Here is a 14,785-nt window from a genome sequence, read left to right as displayed (position 1 = left end):
ATGATGATTGCTGTCCATATTGATGACATTATTACTTTGTTTTAAGATTACTTCCTTTAGGGACTCAAAGTGAATAATTGTTAATAGTTGCCCCAGTCTAAAAATTGTTATTTTGATTGAATAACTTTACTTTCAACTATAGCAAAAAGCTTCAGTAAGCTCTTTTAAATAGGTATTCCCTTTTATATTGCACTCTCTGTTGTTGAAGGTCATAGTTCCTGTTCATAAGAAGCCTCTAAGGGAGGTTGACGTAGCAGGATGTAAGACTGAAAAATGGACTTTGCCTACAAAGGGCACAGTCTGTAAGTTAAAATGAACAGTCTGTGCTAACAGTAAACCAGTATCATTAAATAAAACAAAAAGTTTTTATAATTGTAGGCATTAAAATTGCTAGTACATACATTTAGAAACTAAGACACAAGTAAAAATACCTGTAATTTGTCTTTTAAGCAACTGGAATCTATTGTATATCTTCATGGCCTTGCAGGATTACTCTCATAACTGCGTAGCTGCTTTTGGTGGTAGGGTTTCCTTCCTTTGAGTATTTTATTGAAAAATGTAAATAGTATTTCATGTATAAAAAAGAAGCCTGCTCTTTCACCTTAAGAAAACATTTTAATAATCTGAAACGATTAAATCACAGCAAATTAGTGATATTTCCGATTATTACATTAATGGATTTTTAAAACAAAGATTTAAAAAAAGATGTTTATGTAGTCACTTAATGAAAGTGACTGTTTAGAGTGCACACTTTTCTAGAGGAATGTAATTTATTTCATGTAATATATCTATATTCTAAGATTCAGATAATTATTTGTGAGATTTTTGTTTTTAAATCTGAATTTTGCACCTGTTGACAATCATTTATAGGTTTATGAACCACATGAAACACCACTTGGAACTTGAGAAGCAGAGCAGTGAAAGCTGGGAAAACCACACCACCTGCCAGCACTGCTACCGTCAGTTTCCCACACCATTTCAACTGCAATGTCACATTGAAAGTACACACACACCCCATGAATTTTCTAGTAAGTTACAGTTTCATTTTAAGTATCAAATATTATTGATTTTGTCAATATTCTGAGAAAACCTTAAGCTTGTTAGAACAATAAGAATAAGAAAAAGACTTTGGAATTTGAGGGTAAAATGGAAAAGGTTACATTTTGATTAATATAAACTTTTAAATAAAATTACAAAAATTAAAGTCACTCTTTTAAATAATTAAGAAAAATAACCTGAGCATTATAAGTGGGGGGCTAAGTTAGAAGCCTTAGATCAGTTTTCAAATATGAAATTAATGCCCTTTATTTAAACTTGAATAAGAAAAGTAACTAATAGTGGTAGTTAAAAATCATAGATTTTGGAACTAGACCACTTGGGTTCAAATCCCAGATCTTCCTCTTAATACAGCTATGTGATCTCAGGCAAGTTAATCTTAATATTTGAATAATGGGGATAATAGAAATACTTGCTTCATAATGTCGTTATGGGAATTAAATGAGTTATTGTAAGTAAAGTGCTTAGAACATAGTTAACTGCAAAACTAACTGTTTACCACCACCAAGTCTGCTGTTATTACTGTTATTGTTTATAGATGCATAAAATGAATTTTATATATATATATATATCTTTGTTTGCCTCAGAAGGATACTTTATTTGAAAAATTAAGAAAATATTTTGAAGTATAATTGACATACAACATTTGATTAGTTTTAGGTGTACAGATAATGATTTGATGTGTGTGTATGTGTGGGTATGTATTTATATATTTTGAAATGATGTAATGTCTTCTCCCCACCCCCACTTTTAGCCATTTGCAAAATCTGTGAATTATCATTTGAAACAGAGCATATTCTTTTACAACATATGAAGGACAATCATAAACCCGGTGAAATGCCCTATATTTGCCAGGTATACACATATTTTATTGTGTACTTAGTGTTTGTTTGTTTTGTTTGTTTTCTGTTATTTTGGTTACAAGATTTAAACCTATTAGGCCAGGAGTTAGCAAGTCTTTTACTGTAAAAGGGGCAAATAGTAAATGTTCAGGCTTTAAAGGTCATACAGTCTCTGTTGCAACTAATCAACTCTGCCACTATAGCACAAAGGCAGCCACAGAAAATAAGTAAGTAAATGAATGTGGCTGTGTTTCAATAAAGCTTTATTTATGGACACAAATTTGAATTTCATATAATTTTCTTGTGTCATGAAATACATTCTTTTATTTTCTAACCATTTAGATAAAATTTACTGTTAAAATTCCTCTTGTAAATAATTTATTAGTAGAAAGTCCTGTGACATAATTCATGTATTGTGTATAATGGCAGTAGAGATTTGGAATTGGCCCACAAGCCATTGTTTACTCACTCCTATACGACAAAGAAAAGCTCTGAGGGGAAAAGACAAACTATGGACTTATCTTACTATATAGGGAAGAATATAGTTATACAAGGGAAATATGAAATTATTTTAGATACAGAGCATACTACAAAATTCTCTGGGTCTAGTGTTTTTCCAGAATTTGAAGGAATAGGAAAGCATGATAAAAATAAATTGCCATTGCCATAGCCTGGAGGCAATTTATAATCTAAAGGAAGATGCTGTTTTACATAGCAGAAAAAACTTTATAGGACAAGAAGTGTCAGAGCTTGAAAATTCAAGTCAGGATAGGGGGTGATGCATAAAAACATCTAATGAAAAGAAGGGACTCTAATTATATTTTGGGAAATATTCCTTAACTTGGAAAGATAACTTTTCTGTCTCAAAGATCATCTAGTGCTTGAGTTAATGGGATTCTTGGTTGTGGAGGCATTAGAGCTGAATTAGTTGTACGTAATGTTCTTCTAAATAAATGACGTATTATTACTCGGTAATTGTATATCGTGTACATTTTCAAGTTAAGCTTAACATTCTTTTTGTTTGTAGGTTTGCAATTTTAGATCGTCATCATTTTCTGATGTAGAAACTCATTTTAGATCATCCCATGAAAACACTAAGAACTTGCTATGTCCATTTTGCCTCAAAGTTATTAAAATTGCCACACCCTATATGCATCATTATATGAAGCATCAGGTGAGATGACCAGTTCTTATTTGTTCATGTTGTTTTAGCGAAAAGATAGATTATGACTTAGAAACATAAGGTTTGTTCTACAAGGGAAGTAAAATTGTTCCAAATGACACTGTTAATTTGCAGTTTGTGCTACATTACTTGTGAAACTTCCACTTTACCTTGCTTCCTTTCTGGTGATGTTGTGGCTCATAAGTGAAAATTCTGAAAGATAGCTAGAAATAGGAAACCTAAGGATTGAAGGAAAAAAGGGAAGATGAGTGGAATAAGATCAAATATCTCAGGGTCTGAGAACGTTTATGGGATTTTGAAGGTAGATAACAGGAGCATGTGAAAAGGTGAAGTTGAACTGAGAAAGAAAAGATTGGGGACTCATAATCTTATTTTTTCCTCTTTCTCTTACTACTTTATTGCTACTTTCTAGCCCTCTTATTCTGAGAAAACATGTTGTCATCATTGACCAGCAGTGGTCTTTTATAGCTGCCAATGACAAAGGAAATAGCAATGACACTTATTGCTGGATATGTGAGCATTGTCAAAGAACTGCATTTAGGTCATAATTTGTTTTTTGGGTGACTTCTGCCAGTTCTGCTATGTAATTTTTGGAACCCAGGGTTAGTGCTTATACCTCTATCTTGAATTCTGATTTTTTGCTTACTGGTTCTTTTCCATGAAGCAACTAAACCATCCTTTGTTTGGGCTGAAAACTTTGATGCAACACAATCTGTGCTTTAGTGCTTGAAAGAGCACTAGTGCCAGTGCCAAACCTAGAAGCCAGTGATTTACTGAATCCGATCACGTAACCGAGTTTTGACACCTCACTTCTCGTGATGCTCATCATATTTTTAATCATTGGTTACATTGACATGCCAGTTTATTCAGCATTGGTTGCTCACTTTGCTTTCCATTTCAATCATTAGATAATCATAAAATTGACTTATGGTTTTTAATTGGGAAAAATTATAAAAGAATTTCCAAATGAATTTGGAATTACCTATGTTGTGACTGGGATGCTACCCATCCTTGAGAAGTTGTGTGAAGATTTTTTGTTCTAGGTTTCCTTAACAGTGTTCCATCATGTGTTAATAGATGTTTCCCCCCAAATTGTTACTGGTAAATAAATTTGGTAAATGCCTGGATTTATAAAATTAAACAGTTTTGTGTGTTTCTTAAAATAGGACTTCTCAGAGGTTTTAATATGCTAAAACATTATAAATCTCCAAGTAAGGTATATAAGTATGTATTATTCCCCCAACTTATTTGACCACAGAATCTTTTCAGAAAATCTGTTAACTTTATTGAGGAACAGAGTTTGGGAAACAATACTTCTGGTACTCTTTCTAATGTTTGGCCTTTAATTTTGAAAGGGAAAATGAGATACGAGATAGTAGATCTATTTCATTATGGGACTTTTCATGTAATTTTTCCCATATGCTTTACTAAGCTCTGGAGTAAAATGTAGATGTGGAAGAATGATAATTATGGAAGAAATGTGTGAGCCTACTATGTGGGCTCTGTGATTTATAATCAGTTTTTGTACCCTAAGTTTTATGTCTTAATTTGCCTTGGGTTCCCAGGTTTTTATTGTTTGTTGTTAGCAGTACTTAGGAGGTAGATAGCCAGCGGTAGAGAGAGGGAAATCTATTAATAAGAAGGATATTCAAGCATCCTTCAAGGTATTTACAAATTATATAATTATTTACAAAAGATTGGAAAACCTTAGCTGAGCAGGATTATAAACTTGTAATTGATAACACATTATTAGTGTGATATTAAACAATAAGAATTGTTGACTGTGTGGCTCATTTTATTGTCTTTGAAGATTTTGGTTGTAACTTTTCTCTCAGAGGTTCTATGATTAAGTCTTGTGTGATTTTAGAGCTGACTACCCAATTTGTATGACTTTTAAAATAGTGAAAGTGATTTTTGATGTGTTAAATATGCTCATTAGATCTTTAATAAAAATAACAAGCAGTTAAAACGATATGCAACCATTTTTGGCAGCAGCAGGTGTTTTACATGCATTACCTTATTTAATCCTTACACTTATCCTATGTATATTATTATTTCTAATTTACAGATAAGAAAACTAAGTTTTAGAGAAAGTAACTTGTCAAATGTCACATTACCTAATAAAAAGCAGAGTTAAAATTTTACTTCAAAGCCCAGCCTTCTGTTGCTTTCCCACAGAGTCAGATTTCACATTGGTATTAATGTATAAGGGCAGAAAATACTTATATTAATGTATAAGGGCAGAAAATACTTATAATAAGTCAGAATTACCCTCAAATCCCTCAAGTTTCCCAAACAATGTAGTATGCTTGTCAAAAGTTCTTTTGTTGTTGACTGAACATCACGTTATTAAAATATCAGCATCAGCACTTTTTTTTAAAAAATATATTTTATTGATTTTTTACAGAGAGGAAGGGAGAGAGGTAGAGAGTTAGAAACATCGATCAGCCGCCTCCTGCACATCTCCTACTGGGGATGTGCCCGCAACCCAGGTACATGCCCTTGACCGGAATCGAACCTGGGACATTTCAGTCTGCAGGCCGACGCTCTATCCACTGAGCCAAACCGGTTTCGGCAGCATCAGCACTTTGTAATGCATATATATACATGAGAGATGTTCAAGACTTGTGTCCAACTAAGGGAATAATAGATTAATGTATTCTCTCTCAGGGCTCTGGGCAAATGTTCATTGACTGGAGTGTCAGACGTTTTGAATTAGTTAAATTATACCTGCTGCTTAAATGCATTTTCTCTGTCACTCTCTTTCTTTCTGCCTCACTGTCCGTTTATTTAACAAATATTTATTGGTTGCCTTACTGTGTGCCAGGTGCTGTTTTAGGTTTTTTGTAGCAATGAACAAAACAAAGTTTGTATCCTCTGGAATTCATATTATTGTGGAGAAAGATAATAAAAAATGTGTGTTTATATTTGAGCATATCTGCATGTTAGCTCGTGATAGTTACTGTGGAAGGAAATGTGGAGGATAGGGAGTGCCAAGGATTGGGAAGTGTTGGAGGAGTGTTTGCCGTTTTGTATAGAGAGTGGTCAAAAAGGGCCTCTTTGAAGGAAATAAAGGAGTAAGCCATGTGGAAATCTGGGAGAGGTAAGTGAATTTATACTCAGAGAACAACCAAAGAGGCCAGTTGTGGCCAAAGCAGAGTAAACTAATAAGAGGACTAGTAGGAGATAAGGTTGTAGCAATAGAATATGGGCCTGTTCTTGTAAAGCCTTGTAAATCTGAACCAGGGCTTTAGAAAGCCCTCAGAGCATTATAAGCATGTGAAAGGTCTGCCAGGTTGTAGTACCATTGACAACTATGGGAAGAATACACTACAAGGAGGAAAGAACATGACAGGGAGAAGATAGGAGATTATTATAGTACCCCAGGAGAGTTACTTGGACCAATATGATAGATAGCTATGGTTGGAGGTGATGAGAAGTGGAAATATTATGCAAGTTTTTGAAGGTGAAGCCAACAGGTTTTGTTAATGGGTTGGGTATGGGGTGTGAGAGAGAGTGACCAAATTTTTTGTCCTAAGAATGGAGTTTTCACATACTGTCATGGGGAAGACTGAGGAAAGAACAAATTTTGGGGGGAAGGAATATAGGGAGGATATTCAGAATTCAATTTTGTCCATGTTGATTTGAGGTGTATATTAGACATCAAATAGCAATGTTAAGTAAGGAGTTCGATAGATGGTATCAAAGCCTTGAAACTGGATGAGGTAACTTAAGGAGTGATTATAGATTTAGAAAAGATTTCTGGGAACTGGATTTTGAACTTTGTAAAGAACTTATGAAATGCCTGCTGTGTACCAATAATTGTGCAAGTTCTTCCCAGGATATTAACCTTATTTTAGGTTAAAAAGTGATTGATTATATTTAAACTAGAGGCCCGGTGCACAAAAATTTGTGCACTCGGGGGGGAGGGGGGTCCCTCAGCCCGGCCTGTGCCCTCTCGCAGTCTGGGACCCCTCGGGAGATAACAACCTGCTGGCTTAGGCCTGCTCCCAGGTGGCAGAGGGCAGGCCCAATCCCTAGGTGCAGCCCTTGGACGGGCTCAGAGCAGGGCCGATTGGGGAGTTGGGGTGCCGCCCCCTGTCATGCACAGAGCAGGGCAGATTGGGAGGTTGCGATGCCACCCTCAGTCACGCTCAGGGTAGGGCCAATTGGGGGGTTGCGGCGCCACCCCCTGTCACGCACAGAGCAGGGCCCATCAGGGAGTTGGGGCGCTGCCCCCGTCACACACAGAGCAGGGCCCATCAGGGGGTTGGGGCACTGCCCTCTATCACCCACAGAGCAGGGCCGATCAGGGGGTTGGGGTGCCGCCACTCTCACACTCAGGGCAGGGCCGATGGGGAGGTTATGGCTCTACCCCATCACACACAGCAGGGCCCGTGGACGGGGGGGTGGGGGGGTTGGGAGCTCCCCCCTATCAGGCACAGAACAGGGCTGCTCAGGGGGTTGGAGCCCCGCCCCCTGTCACACACAGAGCCGTGGGGCGATCAGGGGGTTTGGGCGCTGCCCCCTGTCACGCTGATCCCGGTGCCGGGAGGCATATTACCCTTTTACTGTATAGGGTAGAGGCCTGGTGCATGGGTGGGGCCGGCTGGTTTGCCCTGAAGGGTGTCCTGGATCAGGGTGGGGGTCCCCACTGGGGTGCCTGGCCAGTTTGGGTGAGGGGCTGAGGGCTGTTTTCAGGCTGGGAGTGACTGAAGTTCCCAACCGCTCCTTTTTTTCTTTTCTTTTTTTTTTTATTCTGGGCCAGCTTTACCTTGAGGCTTGGCTCCAGCTCTTAGGCCTCCGGGGCTGAAAGTAGGTTTCTGGCCTTTGCTTACAATGTTGCGAATCTGCTGGCTGAAGTCCGGCGGTATTTGTTACAATGTTTCTTAAACTGCCTGCTCAGAGGCCTGCAGCCGCAGGCAGGGAACTTGGTTTCCTCCAACGATCCTCCGTCACTGAGGCAAGCAAGCCTCATGTTAGTTTCAAGCTGCCTGGCTGCCCGCCGCCATCTTGGCTGACAGTTAATTTGCATATCTCGCTGATTAGCCAATGAAAAGGGTAGCGGTCGTACGCCAATTACCATGTTTCTCTTTTATTAGTGTAGATGGTAATGATTTATCTCGCACATTGCAACTTTAGAGAAAACATTCTTTTGTATTTAAGTTTATATGTATGTATTTTTATATGTATATACATAAGTACTTTTTAAATTAATGAGACCATATAGATAGAGTTTGTAGTTGATATTATGTAGTAGGAAAAATGTTGGGTCAGGAATCTGGCAATGTTACTTAGTAGTTATGGGGAAATGATTTAGATTTTTCTTGGGTCCTATTTCCCATCTATAGCATAGTGACAGGGTTGGTTTTAAGGAGGGGCTCAAGTCAAGGTGTCTCAATCAGTAAGTGTATCAGGGATAGTTTTGATTTATCCCTCCATATTCACACTATTCAGTGTGGTAACCACTAATCATTTGTGACTATTTAAGATTAAATAAATGTCCAGCACATTTCAGGTACTCGGTTAACTACATGTGGCTGGTGGCTACTGTATCGGACAGTGCAGCTCTTGAACATTTTCATAATTGAAGAAAATTTTATTAGCTAGCACTGCTTTATACAAGCATTTCTATAACAACTTTCTTTAAATGTCTGGTTAGATTCTTAAATTTCTTTTACCAACTTTTAACCAACCAGAAAGAGCAAAAATGACAAAGAATTTATATTTTTCTGGGATAAAAACATAGTATAGCTCATTTTCATAGTATCCTGTGTCTAAATACTTTAAAATTATAATTAATGGAGCTTTAATACCACTATTGAGATACCTTTCATTAGAAGCTATTGATACAACTTTCATGTTCAACTTCTGTACAGTAACAGACATTTTTGAAACCTAAATACTAATGCAAAGAGCATTTTAAAAATTGAAATAATACTTCACTAGTATTTATGATGAGAGATATAAGATACTATTTTAAAAATTATTTAGGTATCATTAATGTTAAATCAGAACAGTTGCAGGACACAGGATTTGTGGTTGTAGACATTATTTTTCCTGTTTTCTACACAGAAAAAAGGAATACATCGTTGTACAAAATGCAGACTGCAATTTTTGACATGCAAAGAGAAAATGGATCACAAGACTCAGCATCATCGAACATTTATAAAACCTAAAGAGCTAGAAGGGCTACCTCCTGGAACAAAAGTGAGTGTAAATATGTTGTATTTTAACATATGGTATGATAATAAAATTAACTCCTATCTGGTTTTATCCATTGAATATAATACTTTAAAAAATGGTTTCTGATTTTTATTAAGACTCCAATGTCAAATTTTAGCATTCTTATGTTTAGAAAAAAAAACCTAACCATTGTTTTTCTCAGTGGTTGTGTGTGCTATGCTAGAATGGTATTCCTTTGTAAAAAATGCAACTAGATATTGTGTTTCCTGGGTCAGTGGGTTGTGTCAATATTATATAGCCTATTTTTGAGCTATTCTTGTAGGCAGTATATATATATATTATCTGCTAAACTATTAGAGATCAGGAATCATGATTTATTTATCTTTGTGTCCTCAGCATCTAGTATAGTGTTTTGAATGCCATAGGTTCTTAGATGTTTATTGAAGTTGTTATTACTGAGTCTACTCTCAGAGAAACAAGTTCTGCTGCTGGATAGCATTGTGTTTTAAGTGAGCAAACACATGTCTGACTACATACTGATGATTGTATTTTACCTTTCCCTTTTTGCCTTATATTCCTGTTTTTTTCTGACTTCTTTATATACAGTCAGCTCTTGAATATTTGCTCCAGTGGAGGGAAACAGAGGCATGGATAATCCAAAGTGAAATAATCCCCAAAACATTTATATTTGGCTTTGGGTACTTACCTTTGAATGTGGGTATGTCTGTTATTTGAATTAACTAAACAATATAAAGCCATGCTCTGAAGACCTAGAGCAAGAGAAGCTATCCAGCATCCTTCCCTGCAATCCATTCATTCCATGCTGGGACTAGACATGCGTAACATGAATGTAAGCGGTGCAGTCCTCTCTCATATTTTCCCTTATTAATGATAATAGCAATAATAATATTAATAATGATACTAAATGTTTTTCTTGCACCTTAGAATTAGGCTTTCAGTATGCTTTTTCATAGATTCTTTTATTTAATTCATACAGCAATCTGGTGAGATAAACAAAGTAGGTATTGCCCCATAGTATTTAGGTAAAGAAGCTTAGAGAGGATAAGTTACTTATTCTAGGCCACGTGACTAGGAAGGAGTTGTATGAGATTTAACTTCAAATCTGATTCCTAGTTCATTGCTTTTGTATGCTGCCACACATGTTTTATAGGACTTCCTCATAGACTACTCATAATAAATACATGAGGGGAGAATAGTCATATGATTAATGAGAATGTTGGTAGGCGTTTGTGTTTTCCATTGTCAACTAAACTAATATAATTTTTGAATACTACCTCATAAGCTTTATATTAGTTCTCTTTAAGGAAATTCTAAATGTTATTACACTCTCCATGAAGTATATTGAATTGATGTAGCCCCTCCCACCCCACAACCTTTGTAAACATAAATTCTGCTAAATGAGCCCCTGGAAAGAGGAGGTCACATTTACTGTAGGTAATGCAGGGCACACTTACTGGGGGTAATGCAGGGCAAAGGGTAATGCAGGCCTTTCCAGAGTTATTTTTCAGGTTTTGAGATTTAAATTTTGACCTCTATATAAATATTTTAAATTATATCAGAGCATAAAGATAGCTATGGAATGTGCTCTTTTTAATACCCATATAATTCCTAATTATCCATTAATAACAACATTTAACTGATCAGTATAAAAATGTAAGTAAATATTAAATTTTAATTTCATTTAAGTATTTAAAATAAATGAAAGACTTGTCCAATTATAGTTTATACTTATTCTTTTAAAAATACTTGATATTTAACTTTTTTGTTACATGGTGATATTTTAATACTTATGCAAGGATTAATTATCTAAAGTAAATATTATCTCTGTTTTTGTAGGTTACTATTCGAGCTTCAGTTGGACCTCTTCAATCAGGATCTTCAACTGTACCTTCCATTAGTACAAACACTTCTACCCTTCAGGCCTCACCTCCGAGAACAAAATGTGTAACTGCTAAAAATCCCACAAAATCTAACACAAATAAATTTACTACAACTAAATCTAATGCAAGTAAACCTACTACAAGTAAGCCTAATGGAAGTAAATCTAAATTCAAATCAAAAGTCTCTAATATGCAGAAAAAACAAAGCACTTTGGCTAGTAGCAACAGAAAAAGTAAAGTCAATACAGCATTGAGGAGCTTAAGGTAATCTTTTATTCCTGATATATAATACTAATTTAATCTTAAATAAAAGAATAAAACCTTTATTTAATCTAAATGTATACAACTCTCAACTTTCATATGCTATCATTTATGGCATAAAGACCAAGCAAATAATATAAGTATTTTTTTTTTTAACAACTCTTGTTGAACAGTACTTTCCTATATTTTTCCTATAATATTCATCTATTATATTGGTATTATTATATATTATGCTTCTATCTTATGACATTTGAATTGGTTAATTTCTTTTATTCCAGTGACAGGCATTAACTGATATTACACTTATCCTAGCTGTTGTTTCATAGCAAATTTTCAAGTTATAAGTCTGTTTAAATATGTTCATTTAAACAGCGTGGTTTTAATTAACAGAACATTAATAAAGCTCTCCCTTATTATTTTTGTTTTAAAATATACTGTTACCATTTTCTTTATATCTCCATAAGGTATCGTCGGGGAATTCAAAGGTGCATTGAGTGTTTTTCCGAAATAAAAGATCTTTCAAATCACTTTCCTACATATGTCCACTGTAGTTTTTGCAGATACAACACTAGCTGTAGCAAAGCCTATGTGAATCATATGATGAGGTAAGATGAGTTAAACATCTGTAATTACCAATTGAATTATAATACAACAGGTTTGATTTTTGAAAACAGTTATCCTGTTAGAAACCAATTTTTTTGTTCAAGGAGCTAAAAACATCTAGCAATAGAGAATTTCTAGGATAATGTCTGGTACTGTTTTCCAGCATAGTGACTCATAAAATTACTGTAACTAAAATTGTAAGAACATTTAGACTAAATAAATTATATAGGTCTGTTTGAGAAATAGTTTTTGATGGGAATTTCTTTTTCCTATAGGACTTTCAAAATGGTTATTTTTAAAGATAAAAATTTAAATGTTTCAAATATATTTACCAAACAAATGCATGTAATCTCATGAGTGTTATTCTCTTCAAAGCAGTCACTTTGAGAGACTCCAGGATTTTCAGTGGTGCTAAGAACTTGATTGAATCTGTTTCTCTCTCATCCCTCTGTCCACCTATCTGTCAAGCTATCTATCCTTGCATTCAGTCAGTAAAATGAGAAACTGTTCTAGTTATGATGCCATTATTGGAATTTTTTCATTAATTCACTCAACTTAGAATATTTGAGTACCTAGTATATATGTACAGTATGTAGAGAAAGCCTCACAGATCACATTCATTTGTATCTTATTAGTAGAATCATCTTTTAGGATGGATTTTATTTGTTAAAAATAGTAAAAAATTGTTCAGATATAAGCTAGTTAGATTGTTTCCTTTTTAAAAAAGTCAGAATTAAAGTATAATGAAAGTGATTTTCTCATAAATCATAACATGACCTTTATGTTACTTTCTGATAATTATCAGCTGCTCCTCTCAAGAATTCGCCCACCTTTCTTGATTGCTTCCACACCTTTCTCACAGTTCTCCCTCCTCCCCACCCCCCTTAATTAACCTAACCTTATGATACCTTACTTTTTGTGCCAGCACTTTACATCAACTTTTAAGTTATTGTATCCCCCTTTTTACTTTGTAGCATTATAATCTCATCATATGTATGTTTATTTCTTTTGAATTAATATTTCCCTGTCACTTTCAGAGCTTTGACTCCTCTTTCCAAAGTCCAATAGCACTTCTCTAACTTTATAGTCAACCTCACCCTCAGGGTGATCTGATTTGATTGTTGCTTTGTTTTTGTTCTAGATTTCTTTTTTTAAAAATATATTTTATTGATTTTTAACAGAGAGGAAGGGAGAGGGATAGAGAGTTAGAAACATCGATGAGAGAGAAACATCGATCAGCTGCCTCCTGCACATCCCCCACTCGGGAATGTGCCCGCAACCAAGGTACATGCCCTTGACCGGAATCGAACCTGGGACCCTTGAGTCTGCAGGCTGACGCTCTATCCACTGAGCCAAACCGGTTAGGGCTAGATTTCTTTAAAAAAAAAAAAAATGTTTTTATTGATTTTAGAAAGAGAGGAAGGGAGAGGGAGAGATAGAAACAGTGATGAGAGAAACATCAAATGGCTGCCTCCTGCACACCCTCTACTGGGGGTCGAGCCTGAAACCCCAAGCATGTGACCTTACTGGGAATCTAACCGGTGACCGCTTGGGACTACCAGCTGAGCCGCACCAGCTGGGCTCTTTTAGAATTCTTTACCTAACTCGTTTATATCTGAACAATTTTTTTTCCCTATTATCTTCATCCCAACGTTGATCTCAGAAATAATGATGTTCTCCTTCTACAAAGTTAACCCTGATGTTCTACTTCTACAGAGTTAACCCTATTCCTCATCTCTTCTGGTTCTTCTACCACCTTATTCACTTAACTTGCTACTTTATCTCCTCTCAACCAGGTTCCTTCTGCTTACTTTTTTTTTTTTTAATCCTCACCGGAGGATATTTTTCCATTGATTTCAGAAAGAGTAGAAGAGAGAGAGAAAGACAGAGAGAAATACTGATGTGAGAGAAACACATTGATTATTTGCCTCTTTGCACATGCCCCAACCAGGGCCGGGGAGGAGCCTGCAACCGAGGTACATGCCCTTGGCCAGAAACGAACCCAGAACCCAGGACCCTTCAGTTTGCAGGCTGACACTCTATCCACTAAGCCAAACCAGCTAGGGCTACACACATTTTGAGGTTTTGTGTTTTTTTTTTAAGATGGAGATTTGTCTCTACTGCCTACTTTCCTTATTTCTTGTCTTTCTCTCACTGTTTTACATTGGTACAAAGTGTTTGTTACTAGCTTATTATTTCTTTACCCTTAAATTTGAGTATCATCCCCACCTGCCAACTAACCATGCCCTTTAAAGATGATCTGTGTTGTCATTCACTTTTGAAACTATTCTCCTCAGCTTCTGTTAAACTGTTACCACTCTTTTTCTTCTTCCTTTTTGGCTGCTCCTCTACTTCATTGCCTTTTCTTTCTCCAACATTCTTGCCTCTTTACATTTCCATTGCTGGTAACTTAACCAATGTCACTTTTACCTTTCAACTTTAAATCTTTCCACTTTAATGCTTAGTTTTCCAGAGAGCCAACTGTATATTTTTAATTATCTTATAGAAAATTTCCTTTGACTCACTGGCATCTAAAAGGAACAAAATTAAGCCAAACATTATATCATCTGCAGAAATCAGACAACTGCCACCCAGATAACTCTTTCAGGGCATCATCTGTTTGACTGTGGAACACCAGCTGGAAATAACTCACTGTTCCAAGTTTCTTAAGCTCATGAAGTTCTCTTGATTTGCCACTTTGCATGGCTTCCTGCATACCCCACCTCTTGCATTTTGCCACTTTGCCTCCCAGC

The 14,785-nt window shown here is 35.9% G+C and overlaps 1 protein-coding gene across 14 annotated transcripts in view; it reads left to right on the top strand.

The window, feature by feature from the left end:
* The window catches only part of ZNF280D (zinc finger protein 280D), a 117,438-nt gene that overhangs the window by 66,747 nt on the left and 35,906 nt on the right, over positions 1 to 14,785 (top strand). For 12 of the 14 annotated variants that reach the window (XM_036302457.1, XM_036302420.1, XM_036302384.1 and 9 more), the window contains 6 exons: positions 871 to 1,028; positions 1,811 to 1,911; positions 2,926 to 3,072; positions 9,157 to 9,291; positions 11,125 to 11,432; positions 11,894 to 12,034. In XM_036302457.1, the coding sequence (XP_036158350.1) occupies positions 871 to 1,028; positions 1,811 to 1,911; positions 2,926 to 3,072; positions 9,157 to 9,291; positions 11,125 to 11,432; positions 11,894 to 12,034 (990 nt within the window). The remainder of the gene's footprint in view (positions 1 to 870; positions 1,029 to 1,810; positions 1,912 to 2,925; positions 3,073 to 9,156; positions 9,292 to 11,124; positions 11,433 to 11,893; positions 12,035 to 14,785) is intronic. The other 2 variants (XM_036302448.1, XM_036302441.1) reach the window with 1 other exon arrangement.

The sequence above is a fragment of the Myotis myotis genome, unplaced genomic scaffold (assembly GCF_014108235.1).
Source record: "Myotis myotis isolate mMyoMyo1 unplaced genomic scaffold, mMyoMyo1.p scaffold_m19_p_1, whole genome shotgun sequence".
NCBI lineage: Eukaryota > Metazoa > Chordata > Mammalia > Chiroptera > Vespertilionidae > Myotis > Myotis myotis.
This window is presented reverse-complemented; position numbering and strand designations above follow the sequence as displayed.